The following is a 17638-nucleotide window of genomic DNA, read 5'->3' as shown; positions in this document are numbered from 1 at the left end:
TGTGTGTGTGTGTGTGTGTGTGTGTGTGTGTGTGTGTGTGTGTGTTTCTCTCACTGCTTCTCCTGCAGAAAGCTCCTCCCTTTTGTTTTGCAGGATCTTGCTGAGTTGGAGTTGTACCTAGCCCTTCTATTTTTCTACTTGTGGGGTATGTGTGAGTATCTGCATTTATGGCAGGACTCCTTGCGTGGTGCTTTCTTGGAAAAATTCTGGGTACAGTGACCTTTCTGTGTATGATCTGTCAGCCTGTGAGGAGAGTCCCACTTAACTCTAATTCTCTCATTGGCAGTCTTTGCCAAACCACAGCATCCTGAGAGGGGCGTACAACTGGAGGACTAGAAATCTCCTCTCTGCGGACCTCAGTGCGTGTGGCTGGGAGAATGCGTAGAGGTGTACGCATGATTTACACACGTACACACATGTTCCTTGGGGGTTAGGATGCAGCCATATCCTAGGTTGTGACTTCGCTTACCCCAAAACAGCTCTGATGTTGTTACCCATACACATGTGTTCTGGAAAATTACCTCATAAAAGCAACTTGGTAAAGCAAGTTATTTTGTGGGGCAAATTGCATTACAATGCTGAGTGTTATGGCAGGAAGAAATCAGAGATGTCTTTACTCGCAGCCAAAGAAGTAAAAGCAGCAGCACAGGTCTTCTCAAGATGGTAAGGAAAGTTGATGTGGACATTCACACTCACCCTCTGCTCCTAGTGAGGGGCTATATGATGTTCGGAACATACTATTCAGCCGGTCCTAGGGAAATACTTAATCCAAGTGGAAAGCTTCCATTCCTGGGGTGCCTGCATGGCTCAGTCGTTAAGCATCTGCCCTCAGGTCATGATCCCAGAGTCCTGGGATCACATCGGGCTCCCTGCTCAGCGGGAAGCCTTCTTCTCCCTCTCCCCCTTCCCTTGCTTGTGTTCCCTCTCTCGCTGTGTCTCTCTCTGTCAAATAAATAAATAAAATCTTTAAAAAGAAATATGCTACTCTGAAGATAACAAAGATTCTATTCATATTAATTGCGTCTCTGATCTCATCCGTAAAGTGAAGGTATCAGATCATCATTAAAGTCCCTTATAGGAAAAAAAAATCTAATTCTGTAGTCTAAAGTTTCCTCAACCTTATGCTATGTCTGCTATATATGCTGTATGTTGAATTTAGGTCCCGTTGAACTTAGTTAGCATTTAATCTATACTGATTAGTATTGGGCTATATATTACTTTAAATTTTTCTGGAATTTTAAGTTTGTCATCTTAACTCAATTTTTAAAATGGAAGGGCCATGGGGCGCCTGAGTGGCTCAGCCGTTAAGCGTCTGCCTTCGGCTCAGGTCATGATCCCAGGGTCCTGGGATCGAGCCCCGCATCGGGCTCCCTGCTCCATGGGAAGCCTGCTTCTCCAGAACTCTCCCACTCCCTCTGCTTGTGTTCCCTCTTTTGCTGTGTCTCTCTCTGTCAAATAAATAAATAAAATTTTTAAGAAAATAAATTTAAAAAATGGAAGGGCCTCAGTAGTGCCTCACATTTCCTTTGGTACTTTTCCTACCTTGCCCAGGGCTGTTAGTAGCCACTTGATAAATGGACAGTGACAGCCAAGAACTTGTGGGAGCCCCATATTTGTGAGGAAAGAAAGATCAATGTGAGTCATTTTACCTTCCTGTAGGTGTAATATGACCTGTGATAAAGTGCTGATAACGAGTGACTGCCCTCTTGGTTACTATGGAAGATAATGTCCCAGAGCCAAAGGTAAAGTATTATGGGGTAATGTCCAACTACATATTGGACAATATCATGAAAGTGCTATCTGCATGAGCTTGTAGTTCCCAGAAGATAACAATTAATGGTTTTGGCCTCTTGGATGTTGCCTTTGCTCTGAAAGTAAATTTATTAAAGAGTGATTTAACTCGGACAAAACTGAGTGAGAAAAAAGATACGTATTCCTTCATGTTATCTTAGCTGTTAAAAAAACAAATGTTTGGGGCACCTGCGTGACTCAGATGGTTAAGCGTCTGTCTTCGGCTCAGGTCATGGTCCCGGGGTCCTGGGATCGAGCTCCACGTCGGGCTCCCTGCTCCTTGGGGAGCCTGCTTCTCCCTCTGCCTCTCTCTCTGTCTCTCATGAATAAATAAATAAAATCTCTTAAAAAATTTAAAAAAACACAAATGTTTTCGTACATTTGTGTAAAAATTCGTAGAAGGCTTCATAATTTTTGTGCCCTGGCCCCCATATAATCATTCAGTCTTGCAAAGAAGGGAGGCACACGGGTATGGGATAGCAGTGGGAATGCGGATGGTGGTACAGGAAAGTCACCAGTAGTGAAAATTACCCTTTACAGACCCATAATGTGCTCATTCATTAATTTATTCATTCAACGAATGTTTATTGTGAGCAGCTATTTTGTGCCAACTGCATGCCAGGTCCACGTCTAGGTGCTGGGAATAGAGTTATGAACTTAATAAAAATTCTGCCCTCAAGGCATTTATATTCTCAGGAGAAACCCACTTTGTATAACCCCATAACCTCTATAACCCCAGGGTACACAAGGCTTATATGGAGAGGGCTAAAATGTTCATTTCTGTGCAGATTTCCTCTGTTTTCGGGGTAGACAAGTTGTGCTTTGTAGGCATATTCTGCCTGCTGCCTGTTTTTTTTTTAAATAGACTGTATAGGAACACAGCCCATTCATTTACGTACTGCCTATGAGTGCTCTGGTGCTGCATTGGCGGAATTGAGTAGTTGTGATAGAGACATAGCCCTCAAAGCCGAAAATATTTACTAGCTCTTCACAGAAGATGCTTGCTGACCCCTGCCCTATTTTGTTTTTACATTAAGCCTTTCCCTCTTTGATAGTTTTACTGACTTGTTTGTCGTGTATGATAGTGAAGCACCTTCCATTGAGTGAGATCAGCTCCAGAGTTACAAGATTTGCACAGCCCTTGAGATAGATGGATGGTATGTTCTCATTCACTCCCCTCATCTTCACCTCACCCCGCCCTGCCCACCCTTCAATCATGAGGTGGTACTCAGGCAGGCCGCCAGGCCTGACTATTGCCATCCTCGATAGCCTTCTTTGTGAAGCTTGGGGACGGACTGTCCTCGAGCTCATCCACGGTTTCACACAAGGCAGGGTAAGTTATTCTTCCTCTCGCTCTTCAGGCTTTCACACTAAATTCAGCTCCTCACAGTCCCGTGAGCCACCTATAGTGATGTGCCCTCGTTTAGAAATAACCTACAAGTGACTTAGGACTTTTTTTGGTTCAGGTTCAGGGCCAGAGCGCCCTTCGGTACTGTAGGAGAAGCAGTGGGAAGTCGTGGTATTAAGGACCCTGGTGCACGAGGAGTTCTTTGCTCAGAAGTGGAGTTGAAGGAGGAGAGGGGGAGAGAGAGGCGTGGAACACTTTCTGGGGAACAGCTAGCTAATTTTCTTCTCCCCTCACTCCAGCTGTTGCAGTAGCCAAAAGCATCTTTAATGCATGCCTTTGCCGAGGTAAAAGCAAAGCAGATTCCACATAAAGAAGGTTCCTTTGGCCTTCTAGCTTCGAGCTGCTGTCCCCAATGCAGAAAAAAGCACTAATCCAAGAGGCAAAATACTTAGAAGACATTTTTGCTGAAATGAATATGGGCAGAAACATTAGGCCCCAGAGAGGAAAATATAAACACAGATGGTACTATTTGTAGTACCCTTTTAAAGTAAATTAACAGTATTAACTTGTAAAGTTCTGACACATTTGGACCCAGAATACGACACGTAGTTACCTGCAGGATAAGGTAAAATGGAACTCTGAAGTGCCATGAGAAGGGCCATTTAATGATTTTGCACATAATTCAGCTTTCCTAGGAGGACAGATAAGTTTCAGTGTAACACGATTAAGGCTGAGGGAGAAAAGCTGCTCAGAAGGGTCCGAATTTAGCAGGGCCAGTGAACCGCAATTCCCAGACAAGACCAAGTTTGTGTACAGTTTTCTGTGTTCTCTCTTTAAAAAAATTCGTAATTGTCACATTTACTCAATGACGGTCCAAGCTTCAGACTGAAGAATGGACTACGGTTCCCAGCCTGTTTTGCAGGCTGTGAATGAGCAGGGTAGCTGGTATGAGCTGCCGGCCAGGAGCAGATGTTCTTTGCCTCCGCTGAGGATTGAAGCCGAAGGGAGGGAATTGGGGCGGATCGCAGGAAGGTTTTCCCCAATGCCACCTAGCCGGAGAAACCATGACATTTGTTTCAAAGATTTGCCGGAACTCTGCAAGTGAAAGAAAGTTGTATGTCTTTGTTGGTTGAGTACAGCCTTGCCCAAGGGCCAAAGTCCTGAGCTGATGACATTGAGGGTGCCTTTCTGTGATTCCCTGAGACACAGTAATTCTAGCGTTGGTGTGGGAGGGCCCCGGCGGCCTGCCTGCGTCAGCCTTTCTATGGGATTTACTATTCTTCCATTTTAGAATTTCAGAGCATTTCTGGTCAGGTCAAACAATTTGATGATCATTACTTCGCAAGCGAGGAAATAGCACTGTGTTGGGAGATACTTACCAAGGGTGGTACAGGAAGTAAATAGCAAAAGACTAAAATTCAAATTTTTACCATTCGAACAAGGAGTACCTACTATTTGCAAGTGGAATGTGAGGTGTGAGGGCACAGAGATGAAGGAAGTGCAGTGTGTGTCCCCGCCGATGCCGAGGGCAGGCCTGCGTGTCCCTGACCCCAGAGAAGGGCTTGCAGTAAGGTGGGGACAGGGTGCTGTGGTGGCTGAGGGAGAGAGGTGTTAGCTGAGCCTCTTGTGGGACGGGGGGCTCTCGAGGTGATGTTTGAGCTGGACTAAGGGAAGGGTAGGAGTTGATTCTGATCTGCGGACCTGGCTGAGTCAGTGGGGCACTGTCCCCCCTCTAACAGAGAGATGTCGTGTAGCATACAGGGTCGCTCTGGGCCACTACCTTCCCTTTGCTAGCTTTTGTGCATGTGACAGGAAAAGTAGAAACACTGGTCCATTTTTTTTCTTTGATAAAACTAACTTGAGTCCTGACACAGAGTCACAGAATCAGAGATCACTAGAGTGGGAAACCACCTCACTTCATCAAGCCCAATGTCCCCACTGCGCAGAAAGTAAACCCAAGGACCAAGAGGTACTCTGAGTCACAGGGGTCGGTGCCTGTGGCCCTACCCATGTGATCTGGATGAGAGCGAGCAAATCCTGAGAGGACTGATTTAAGTGATCACACTGCTGTCTTACAAATGATGTATATTTTATATCCCATTCTCTCTATATACTCTGCTATGTATTTGGTAAAGGAAAGCCAAGAAATTGGACCCAGAACATATTGGGCCCGCATCAAGTAGCATTATAGGAAAAAAAACTTCTGTTTAGTGTTCATCAAAAGACTGGATGTGTTGCAAAAAAATGGGTGTGTCAAAAGCATCTCAGTTTTTGCCAGAATAATGGTTTGGGGCAATCTACAATATGTGACAGAGTCACAGAAAAAGTATTCTGTTTGAGTTAAAAAGAGCATCTTTAAAAAGAGCACTAAGTGAGCCCCAAAACAGTCTTTGCCCAAGAGTGGTGGGGGGGTGGGTGGTCAGGGTTTCCATCCTGGGTGGGTCCCATGATGAAAGCAAAGGCTGACTCCCCATACCCAGTGTTAAAAACCCAAAGAGGGAGCGCCTGCCTGGCTCAGTTAGTGGAGCATCTGACTCTTGATCTTGGGGTCTTGAGTTCAAGTCCCAGGTTTAGTGTACAAATTACTTAAAAAAAAAATAAGTTCAAAAAAATAATAATAATATAAAAATAAAAACTTTTCCTTTGGAAAAAAAAACCACCCAAAATCAAGGAGCTGGTGATCATTCCGCAGGACAGGTGAAGGCATTCAAACATCACTACATCATTTGCTATTTAAAAGCAGTCAACTAGCCTGTGAGCTCAGTCTATGTGATGATGCATTTGAGCTGAAACTTGAACCCAGTCCCTCTTTGTCTGCAATCAGTTTGCCTCCATTGTAGGCAGTCAGTGCTGGGGAGGTCCCTGCTGGGTTCCCTGATGTTTGATTGAAGAATGGGGCCAGCTAGAGCATGGCCACCTCACTGGTTTCCATATTTGGACTTTGAGCTACAAAGTACTTCCAGTTCCTCTCATTCTCAAATGATTTCATGATCTTTGGATATTTTGCAACCTTTCTTTTGAGTTTGGTGCAGTCAGCCTGGGTTCCTATCTCAGTTCTGTCACCTATTAGTTACATAAGCTTGGGCAAGTCACTTGTGTCTCAATTTCCTTATCTAGAAAATTGGGGGGAGGCGGGTTGGTGATCACAGTACTGTGGACAAGTTGCTTGTGCCTCCGTTTCCTTATCTGTAAAACAGGGATCATAGTAATAGTGCCTCCTGGTGGAGTGTTGAGAATTGAACAGGTTAATAGATGCAAAGCACTTGTAATAGTACTGTACACATACCAAGTATTTAAATTATTATCATCACTATCCTTTTGGCTTATTTAATGTATTAGGAGGCTAAGTGTGGATTAACTCTGGTGAGTGCTTTATCCAAGTTAATTCTTGGAGTCAGAGCAGTATTTAGAGTACTGCCCATTGGCTGGTCAGCTAATTCCCAAGAAAGGATGGTGCCCGTTGGCTGGTTAGCTAATTACCAAGAAAGGATGGTGCCCATTGGCTGATCAGCTAATTCCCAAGAAAGGATGGTGCCCATTGGCTGGTCAGCTAATTCCCAAGAAAGGATGGGCTGCTGCATCCCGTTCCCGTCTCAGGCAGTCTGTACCACGAGCTGCGAATTCAAGTGCTGTCAGCGGCACAGGAAGAAATGTAGAAGATTCAGAGAAGCTGGGTATGTGCTTGTGAAACAGCAAAGGAATTGCTCTTCTCTCTCTCTCTCTTTTTTTTTTTAAAGCATCCTTTTTCTTCAGTTTTTCTCCAAACAGGAGTTTTTCAGGCTGTCTTTTACTTTGTCACTTTTGATGGAGGTCCAGGAACAGAGAAATATTTTTCTTTTTCTTTCTTTTTTTTCCCAAAGATTTTATGTATTTATTTGACACAGAGAGAATGAGAGAGAGAACACAAGCAGGGGGAGCGGCAGGCAGAGGGAGAGGGAGAAGCAGACTCACTGAGGAGGGAGCCCGATGTGGGGCTCGATCCCAGACCTGGGATCATGACCTTGAGCCGAAGGCAGACGTCCAACGACTGAGCCACCCAGGTGCCCCAAGAAATATTTTTCTTCCAGTAAAACAAGTGGTGTGAAGGTACAAAAATAAATGACAACTAAAAATATTGGCAACCCATGTGGTATCCATTTTAGGGACAACAGGCAGGATGGGGACTCTGATGAGCCTGGGGACCCTTGCCCAGTCTTAAAAGATGATGATGTTTCTCTGGCTTTTTATTACCATGGAAGGCTAAGGAGCTCTTGTTATTAGCTCTTCAGTTTTTCCAGAGAAGCCCCAAATCTCATTTTTATAGGAGAGTTCCTATTTTTAAATATAGACTCAAAGCATACCTTTAAATTCAGTTCTCAGGCTGCTGGTTTGCAACCCCTGGTCCACACCATGTGGAATCTCCATATGCTAATGTCATATATTCAGGGATTTCAGCCAGAATTGTGAAGTCTTGTCCACTGTGCAAAATTAGAGAGAAATCCTCTCTGTATCTCAGAGAGGAATGCCCTTGTTCATTGGGTACGTAAGCACAGGCTTCTGATTCCATTCCTAAAACATTCAACTTTGAGTGAATGAAAAGCATTGCTCCATGATTCAGATGATTGTCTGAAAGGCTTTGGGACTTACGTTGGAGAGTAGTAGGCTAAATAACATCCCCCAAAGATAGCAGGTCCCCGGAACCTGTGAATGTTACCTTGTATGGCAAAATAGACTGCAGATGTGATTAAATTAAGGGATTTGAGGTGAAGAGGGTCCCCTCAATTATCTGGGTGGGCCCTAAATGCAAATATAGGTTCTTATAAGAGAGAAGCAGAGGGAGATTTGACACCACCCAGAAGAGAAGGCCATGGGACCACAGAGGCGGAGACTGGAGCCATGTGGCCAGGGCCAAGGAATGCCAACAGCCATCAGAAGCGTTCAGCTGTACTCGATGGAATATCTAACATTGGCTTCAGCAATAAAGACCTTTAATTAGGTCATATAATGAGAAATCTACGGCTGATATTTTCAGAGATCATGCAGCAGTGCAATGCTCTCACCACAGACTCAGCCTCTTTCTTTTTATCCATTCTTAGCAGACAGGATTCTCATGTTTCGAGTTGATTTCTCATAGTCTCTAGAAGGCTGTCTCAGCCCTAAATATTACAGTTTTATGCAACCATGTTTAAGGCAGAAACATAGGGCAACCTCTTTGTCAGCTGTCTTTATCAGGGAGGAGATTCTTTCACAGAAGCCTTTCTCTTTCCCTTACCAGCTCACTTTCCTTTCCATCTTATGAGTGAGAGCCATAGTCCCATTCCTACACAAATTTCAGTGGCAAGTGGAAATGCTTTGCTTGGCTTAGACTGATCAGAGTTCATGCCCTGGGGCTGTGGTAGGTGGCTGCCATCCCTGATTATGTTGGATCCTGAATAAAATCAGGGTTTTGAAAATTAAGCAAGAAGGGCAGCATTGCTATTGGGTAGATCAGCAAAGGCATCCGCTGCCTCACCCTTCTTTTTTCTAGTGCATTGTCAATTGCCCTGTTGTTTTCCCAGAGCAGCAGTGAGGTTTTGTTCGGTTTCAGATTATGACATGAGTCATCATATTTGGGCCACCACAAAAATGGTGAACAACTGAAAATACTGAACTCAAATGTATTTAACCACTTCCTGCTGGGTTGTGCTCAGAATTGACTGTGGGTGGACTGATGCTTCTTGTGTAATGCTAATTTGAATAATACCACTGCATTTTTTAGTATGGAAAATAATTCACTGGAGTACAGATTAGCAAGCTCAGACAGTGGTCATGGTCCTGTTCTCTGGATCCAGACATAGTGCAACTACTCCTTCTCTCTTATGCCCCTTTGTACACTTGAAACAAAGATCGTGGCTCCCCAAGTCTCTTTTATTTCAAGTATTCTTTCGACTACTGTTCTTGTGCTTTTATTTAGGCCCTTCATTATGTTCTTTAATGTCTCTCTTGAAATTTGTCACCCAAAGTTGAAATGACCAGAGTCGTGCAATGTATCAATCTTGTCTGAATGCTGTGGTCCTAATAAGAGCTCCAATCAGGCATTATCTTTGGAAAAAATAAAATAAACAACCTTAGAACTACTCGTAGCTGTCTTTTGAGCATCTGAGCATCTCCAATGAGGGGTTTTGTACATACCTCAAATCCTACACCTTTGAAAACAGAACCCATCATCTCCGCACCTTGTCCAAGTAACATACGCACACACATTCCATATTCCAAACCTGTGTCTCCCATATCTGAGAGTCATCCAGTCCAGGCCCTTTGTTCAGGCCTTCAACATGTATCATGTGGACTACTACAAACCCTCCAAACTAGTCTCTCTGCCCCTAGTCTCTCTATCCTAACATCTGGGTGGTCTCCAAAGGGACCTTACTCGTGCCATTTCCCTGCCTAAAAGCCCTGGAGAGCTCCTCTCTGTATGGTAAGACCAAACTCCTCCATGACAAATATAACCCCTTCACAGCTGGGCCCCACCCTGACTTTCTAGGCATTTCCTGCCATTTCCCTACTGCCCTAGTGGTCTTTATGCCTTAGTCCCCTTCTTCACAGCCTGGTTTGCAATTAGAGTCACCTGAAGAGCTTTCTTAACTACTGAAACTCATTCCCCACCCCTGACCTGACCCTTAGAGGTGGGGCCTGGGCATCAGTATTTGTTAAAAGGTGATTCTAACGTTCAGCCAGGGATGGAACCACTGGGCATTTGCCAAGGTCCTGTACCACCAACCTTTGGCACATAATATCTTCCATCTATAATTCCTTTCTCTCCCTTTTCTGTACAATAAAACCTTGCTCATTCTTCAAAACCTCAGTACTGCCTCTTCTCTGAAGGGTTGTCAGATCCCTGCCTCCACCCGAGAGTTGGTTGTTCTCTCTACCATGTTCTCATAGTACTTTCTACATTTTTCATGATCGTATCAGTTGTGAGTTATTCAAGGAAGGATCCTTACCTTACTCATAGTGTTCCCCCAAAGCCTTGCGTAATGCTTAGCATCTTAGTAAAGTTTCAGTAAAATTGTATACTGTCAACCTGACATCATGCCCAAAGAGACACTAGTTTGATCCATTGTACAATCATTAGGAAATTACCTGAAATAACGTTAAGCTTAAAAAGCAGCTATCATGGCATGGTAAGAGTCAGATGTTGCTAGAGTAATTGAATTTTGTTCTATGATAACATGACAAACTGTAACAAGGAGAAGTTGTGAGGGCGACTGTGTGTTAAATGAATAACTCACTCTATCTTGACTTCACTGAAGTTCTTAATTCTTTCACAAATGACTTTCGCGATGATAATCTAGAAGCATTGTCCTAATTATACAATTTAATTGGTTGAGGAAGTAGTGGGACATTAACTACCGAAGAAAGGCTTCTACGATTAATAATTTATAGATATGAATTAGGAGTATAATGCTGTTGCAAAAAAAAAAAAGTGGGGAAGAGCCCACATGCTACTGAAATGTACATGATTATTAAGGTTAGTCACCACAGCGCAACAAGGGGATGGAGAAATGTGTGAGGATTCAGAGATGAATGCCAAAGATAATCAAAGGAGTGGAAAAAGGTCCTATGAGGAAAGGTTGCATAACTAAAGCAGAAGGCTGAGAGGTACACATTTGATTACTAATTTCATGTACATACATTTTTGTGGGATAGTTTATATCTGCATCAAAACAAAGCATGAAGAAATTAGCTTAAATTAGAACAGGCAAGTTTCAGTTGGACATTAAGAAAAATATTCTAATTAACTGGATTACAAAATGCAAATCTGATCATGTTATTCTTGAGTTAAAAAAAAACACCTTGGGGCACCAGGGTGGTTCAGTTGGTTAAGCATCTGCCTTTGGCTCAGGTTGTGGTCCTGGGGTCCTGGAATCGAAACCCATGTTGGGCTCCCTGCTCAGTAGGAAGCCTGCTTCTCCCTCATCCTCTGTCCCTCCCCCTGCTTGTGCTCTCTCTCTCTCTCTCTCTCTCTCTGTCAAATAAATAAATAAAATCTTTTAAAATAAAAAAATAGATGGAGGTAAATAGGAAAAAGAAGAAAAAAGGGAAAACAAACACAGAGTCAAAAATTGCTTATGTTGTGGTTCAAGTACTCTTTCTGTGTTGTGTTGAGACACAGCCATGATATATGATAATGTTCTAATAGGTTTTATTGAATAAATCTACACCTGTATGTCTTAAGCTGAAATAAAATGTTTGCGACATGTATCTCTTTTTTTAAAGATTTTATTTATTTATTTGACAGAGAGAGACACAGCGAGAGAGGGAACACAAGCAGGGGGAGCGGCAGAGGGAGAAGCAGACTCCCCGCTGAGCAGGGAGCCCGATGTGGGGCTCGATCCCAGGACCCTGGGATCATGACCTGAGCCGAAGGCAGACGCTTAACGACTGAGCCACCCCGGCGCCCCAACGACATGTATCTTTTTAAAGATTCCCTTCCTCTACCATTTTGGGGAGAACTTCTTAAACTTCTAATGTAGAATAATTTCAAACATGCAGAAAACTTGCAAGAATAGTACAAAGAATACCCATATACTTACCCAAATTTACCTATTGTTAACATTTTGCCCCATTTGTTCCCTCTCTGTCTACACTCACACCATTCCCCCCCACCCCCCTGCGCACACACACACAGTATTTTTGTTCTACCCAGTTGAGAATAAATTGCATACATCATGGTCCTTTTCTTATAAATCCTTCAGGGTGTATTTTCTAAAAATAAGACTGTGCCTTACAGAACCACAAGACAGATACCAACTTCAGTAAATGTAGTACAGATGCAATACTTTTACCTAATCTACCATCTATATTCCAATCCTTTCCATTGGCCCAATGATGTCCTTTGTAGCACTTTTGTCTCCTTTGGTACCGGATTCAGTCGAAGCCTACGTTTTCCAAAATGGCTTGTGAGGCCCTCCACAAACAAAGCTCTGGGGTTCTCTCTCTCCAGTTCCAAGCTCCCCACCTTTCCCTCCCTCCCGGGTTGAAGCCCCTGTGCCTTTGTTTCTGCTCCTTGGTCTGCTAGAACATCTTCCCTTACAAAACACCTACTTTTCTTGTTCTCTCAAGCTCCATCTTTTGTGAAGATTTTGCTTATGCCCATTCTCAGCCCAGATGGAACTGACCCAGCTGGAAGCCAGGGGGCTTTCCCTTTCACCTCTCCCGCGTCCTGTACCTGAAACCTAAGCATACTTGATATATCTTAGTGCATGTTCATGAGTACTTATCTGGGCCCACCTACCACCCTCATCCCCTTGCCATGAGACTCTAAGATCTCCGAATAAAGGAACAATATTTTATATTTTTGTATCCCCAGGGTTGAACATAGGGTCTGTCGCATAGGAGATGCTTTTTAAGTATTTATTAATCATCAGTGGGATATATCACTGTAAAAAGCTGCTGTAGGAAGTTGCAGGGTGTTTGATCCTGTCATCCTTCAAGAGGAAGGAAAATGCTCCTTTAATCAGGGGCCTTAAAATAGCTCTGGGGGAGGGGAATGAGTTTGGGTTGGGGGAAATTTGATCTCTGAAAGCTCTCCAGTTATATGATAGAGTGTGGTAAAAGCAGACATAAACTTTACATTTAAAGTTTCCCAAAGACCCTCACAACCTTCGCAAGAACAGACTGGATCTTTTTCACCCATCCCCCCACCCACCTCCCCTTTGGCAACCACAGTTCTTTATATTTAAGAGTCTGGTTTTTGGTCTCTTGTTGTTTTGTTTTGTTTCTTAAATTCCATGTATGAGTGAAATCATGGTATTTGTCTTTCTCTGACTGACTTCTTTTACTTAGCGTTATACTCTCTGGGTCCATCCATGTTGTTGCAAATGGCAAGATTTCATTCTTTTTGATAGCTGAGTAATATTCCATTGTGTATATATAGCACATCTTTATCCATCCTTCTGTCAACAGACCCTTGGGCTGCTTCCATATATTGGCTATTCTAAATAATGCTGCAATAAACATAAGGGTGCATATATTTTTTTGAATTTGTGTTTTTGTTTTCTTTGGATGAACACCCAGTAGTACAATTACTGGATCAGATAGTAAATCTATTTTTAATTTTTTGAGGAACCTCCATGCTGTTTTCCACAGTGGCTTCACCAGTTTGCATTCCCACCAACAGTGCATGAGTATTCCTTTTTCTCCAAATCTTCACCAACACTTGTTGTTTCTTGCGTTTTTTATGTTAGCCATTCTGAAAGGTGTGAGGTGATATCTTGGTGGTGGTTTTGATTTACATCTCCCTGATGATGAGAGATGTTGAGCATCTTTTCATGTGTCTGTTGGCCATCTGTATATCTTCTTTGGAAGAATGTCTATTCAGGTCCTTTGCCCATTTTTATTTTTAGTTTCTTTAGTATTGAGTTTTGTATGTTCTTATATATATTGGCTATTAACCTCTTATCAGATACATCATTTGCAAATATCTTCTCCCATTTAGTAGATTATGACGATTTATTTTTTTAAGATTTTATTTAAAAAAAATTTTTTTAAGTAATCTCTACCCCCAATGTAGGGCTCGAACTTAGAACTCTGAAATCAAGAGTCACATGCTCTATTGAGTGAGCCAGCCAGGTGCCCCTGGATTTATTTATTTATTTTTTAAAGATTTCATTTATTTATTTGACAGAGACAGAGTGAGAGCGAGAGAGGGAACACAAGCAGAGGGAGTGGGAGAGGAAGAAGCAGGCTTCCCATTGAGGAGGGAGCCCAATGCGGGGCTTGATCCCAGGACCCTGGGATCATGACCTGAGCCAAAGGCAGACGCTTAACCGACTGATCCACCCAGGCACCCCACCTGGATTTAATTTTTAATTCCAAACTAATTTTAGACTTCCAGAAGAGTTACAGAAAACTGTACAGAGAATTCCTAGAAATCCTTCACCCAGCTTCCCCTAATATTAACAAGTTCTATAACAAAAACCGGGAAATTAGCACTGGTACAGTGCTATTAACTAAACTATAGACCTGATTCAGATTTCACCAACTTTTCCACTAATGTCTTTTTTCTGTTCCAGGGTCCTATTCAGGATCCCACATTGCACTTAGCTGTCTCTTTAATTGCCTCCAATCGGTGACAGTTCCTAAGCCTGTCCTTGCCTATTATGATCTTGACACTATTGGAGACTATTGGTTGTTTGTAGAATGTCCCTCATTTGGGGTTAGTCTGAGGTTTTCTTATGATTAATCAAAAATCTGCATTTTTGATAAGAATACCACGGAAGGGATGTGCCCTTCTCAGAGCATCATATCCAAGTTCATGATGTCATAAGTTTTATTAATGGTGACATTGAATTTGATCACTTGGGTAAGGAAGTTTCTGCTGGATTTTTCTCTATGGAGTTACCATCTTTCCCTTTGAAGTTAATAAGTATCTTAGAGATACTTCGAAACTATGTAAATATCCTGTTTCTCCTCAACCTTTCATCCACTCATGTATGCATCCATCAGTGACTGTTGTCTGCAACAAATCTTACTGTGGTATTTGCCTAACAATGAATTTTTTATTTCCCTCTTTCCTTCTACATTTATTGATTGGAATTCTTTTGGAAAGAGAGGCTGCATGGACTGGATTTAGTTGCAGAATGTCACATACTTCTAATCAATATTTTCTGATCTTTTGATTTTTCACATAATTAGTTTGACAGCCATATTTCCCTCAGGGTGCCTGGCTGGCTCATTTGGTAAAGCATGTGACAACTCTTGGTGTCAGGGTCGTGAGTTCAAGCTCCACGTTGGGCGTCGAGCTTACATTTTAAAAAAACAAACAACTTTTATTTTTATTTTAGCATTTATATTTTATTAATGTTTACATAAAAGCATTGCAATCACTTATTACTACATTTTCTTTATTATAGGCAGATTGAATGACTTAATTTTATAAATTGCAAAACCAATGATTTGTTATTAAAGAAAACACAACTGAATGACTTTTAAAAGGGCACACCCTACATGCAGACCTTAAGAAATTAGTTGTTCTGGGCGCCTGGGTGGCTCAGTCGTTAAGCGTTCGGCTCAGGTCATGATCCCAGGGTCCTGGGATTGAGCCCCGAGTCGGGCTCCCTGCTCCGCAGGAAGCCTGCTTCTCCCTCTCCCACTCCCCCTGCTTGTGTTCCCTCTCTCACTGTCAGTCTCTCTGTCGAAAAATAAATAAAATCTTTTAAAAAAATAAGTAAAAAAAGAAATTAGTTTTTCTTTGTTTAGCTTCTGTATGTCTAGTAGTAAAAATAATACTGTTGATGCCTACCCACAAATAGTTCGTTTGGCACATGTAAATTCTGTATCGGGAGAACTTTAATTTTAACATTTCTTGGTTTTGTTACATTGTAAATCATAGCAGAATTACACAGAACACAGTATATTTAGTACAGATTTTTGTAGCTCAGCAGTTTCGTCGACCTTAGTTTTCATGCAATGTTTGCCCACAGTGGCTGGTCAGCAGAAAAGCATTGGATGGCAACTGATTCATTTCTGAGTCAGTGACAAATTCACTTTCCAAGAATGGTATCTCTCATCTTACGAAAATTTAAAAGAGCATTATTTAGGCGAGAGGTTGGTAAACTTCTTCCGTAAAGATCCAGATCATAAATATTTTAGATTTTGTAAGCCATATAGTCTGTCACAACTACTGAATTCTGCTCTTGTGTGTGAAAGCATCTGTAGACAATGTGCAAATGAGTGGCCATGACAGTTCCAATAAAACTTTATTTATAACAACAGGTGGCGGGTGGGAGGGGGGAGGTTGGTTTTCGTTTGCTGACTGCTGATTTAGACAATAAAAATACACAAACTTAAAATGCACATTAGCAGTTACCCTTGTCTCTCATTTTTCTCTACAGGCAGAAGACTGATCTTTGAAAATATGTATTTGGGAGATAGTCACGTTCTATTGAATACCTTGTGCTGGTGCTGCCATCGAAAAATCTGGTTACACTCCGGGGAGGCCTGCCGCCTCTGCAGGACTGCACCACCTCGGCCCTGAGATGCGTGTCCGGCCTGAGCGGGCACACCATGAATAGATACACTACGATCAAGCAACTCGGGGATGGAACCTATGGTTCCGTCCTACTGGGACGAAGCATTGAGTCTGGGGAACTGATTGCCATTAAAAAGTAAGTTTTATTCTTCACTCACATCAGTTCATCCTCAACTACACATTGTCAACATCGTTTTAACTCTACCCTCTGCATGTCTCATCATTGAAAAATTTCTGAAGAGGGGTGGGTGGGAGGCATGGAGGAAAGACTTAGACATTGATTTTTGTGGGCTAGGTGACTGTTGGCTCTGGAACGTTCATGGCAGAGGTCTTTTTTTTTTTTTTTTTAAAGATTTTATTTTTTTATTTGACAGAGAGAGAGAGAGAGACAGTAGAGCGGGAACACAAGCAGGGGAGAGGGTCAGAGGGAGAAGCAGGCTTCCCGCCGAGCAGGGAGCCCGATGTGGGACTCGATCCCAGGACCCTGGGATCATGACCCGAGCCGAAGGCAGATGCTTAACGACTGAGCCACCCAGGCGCCCCATGGCAGAGGTCTTAAACACATTCCTACTTTAGATTTGTTTATTGCACTAGTACGTTTTCAAGGTGTCTTATCCTATTGTGACATAGTAACAAGCAGGTTTAGAAACATTTAATTGGAAAGGAAACTGAAACTCTGAGAAGTTAAGTGACTTAATTTGGATCATTTACACATGTGGTGGTCTGGGGACCACTGTCTTCATCTCCCCACTCCACTTGCCCTTTGCAGTCTGAGTCCACTATATTAGTTATCCGTTACCGCATAACCATTTACCCCAAGAATTCGTGGTTTAAAACTACACACATTTATCATCTCTGTGAGTCAGGAGTCTGGGCGTGGTTTAAGTGAGTTCTTTACTTTAGGGTCTCTCATGAGGCTGCAGTCAAGGTGTTGGCCAGTGCTGGGGTCTTCGCTCAAGGCTGGACTGGGAAAGGATCCACTTCCAGGCTCACTCACGTGATTGCGGGCAGCATTCCATACCTCCCTCGTGGTTGCACTGAGGGCCTCAGGTCCCTCCTGGCTGTTGGCTAGAAGCTGTTCTCAGTCCTTTGCCATGTGGGCCTCTCCAAAGAGCAGCTCACAACATGGCACCTTGCTTCAAGATGTGGGGACCATGAAGGCCATGAGAGAGGCTTCTACCAAGGTGGAAGTCACATCTTTTTGCTTTTGTAAACTAATCCCAGAAGAGACCTCCTCTCACATTGCTGTATTCCATTGGTTAGAAGCAAGTCATTGAAGGAGAGGTGTTATCCCAGGCTCTGAACATCAGGAGGCGGGAGTTTTCAGGGACCAATTTAGGGCCTCCCTTCTATACCCATCTATATCCAGTCACTTTCTCAACATCTCCATTTGGTTGCCCTGTAGACACTTCAGACTCACTATATCCCAAACTGAGCTTTTATCCAACATTTCCCTCTCTTGCCCCAAACCTGTTTTTCCTTCAGTGTTCCCTATCTTATGAATG

General features: G+C 42.8%; 2 protein-coding genes across 3 annotated transcripts in view; both read left to right on the top strand.

Annotated features, from left to right (window-relative positions):
- The window catches only part of LOC141369927 (uncharacterized), a 19708-nt gene extending 3439 nt beyond the window's left edge, over positions 1-16269 (top strand). The window contains exons 2-3 of one of the 2 annotated variants that reach the window (XM_073905101.1): positions 1660-1742; positions 15997-16269. In XM_073905101.1, coding sequence (XP_073761202.1) covers positions 16020-16139 — 120 coding nt within the window. In that variant the 5' untranslated portion in view covers positions 1660-1742; positions 15997-16019 and the 3' untranslated portion in view covers positions 16140-16269. The remainder of the gene's footprint in view (positions 1-1659; positions 1743-15996) is intronic. The other variant, XM_073905102.1, reaches the window with a different exon arrangement.
- Positions 16142-17638, top strand: part of CILK1 (ciliogenesis associated kinase 1) — a 36534-nt gene continuing 35037 nt past the window's right edge. The window contains exon 1 of the mRNA XM_025890343.2: positions 16142-16269. Coding sequence (XP_025746128.1) covers positions 16169-16269 — 101 coding nt within the window. The 5' untranslated portion in view covers positions 16142-16168. The remainder of the gene's footprint in view (positions 16270-17638) is intronic.

Source organism: Callorhinus ursinus, unplaced genomic scaffold (assembly GCF_003265705.2).
Source record: "Callorhinus ursinus isolate GAN/ISIS: 27379988/994484 unplaced genomic scaffold, GSC_fseal_2.0 scaffold22, whole genome shotgun sequence".
Taxonomy (NCBI): Eukaryota; Metazoa; Chordata; class Mammalia; order Carnivora; family Otariidae; genus Callorhinus; species Callorhinus ursinus.
This window is presented reverse-complemented; position numbering and strand designations above follow the sequence as displayed.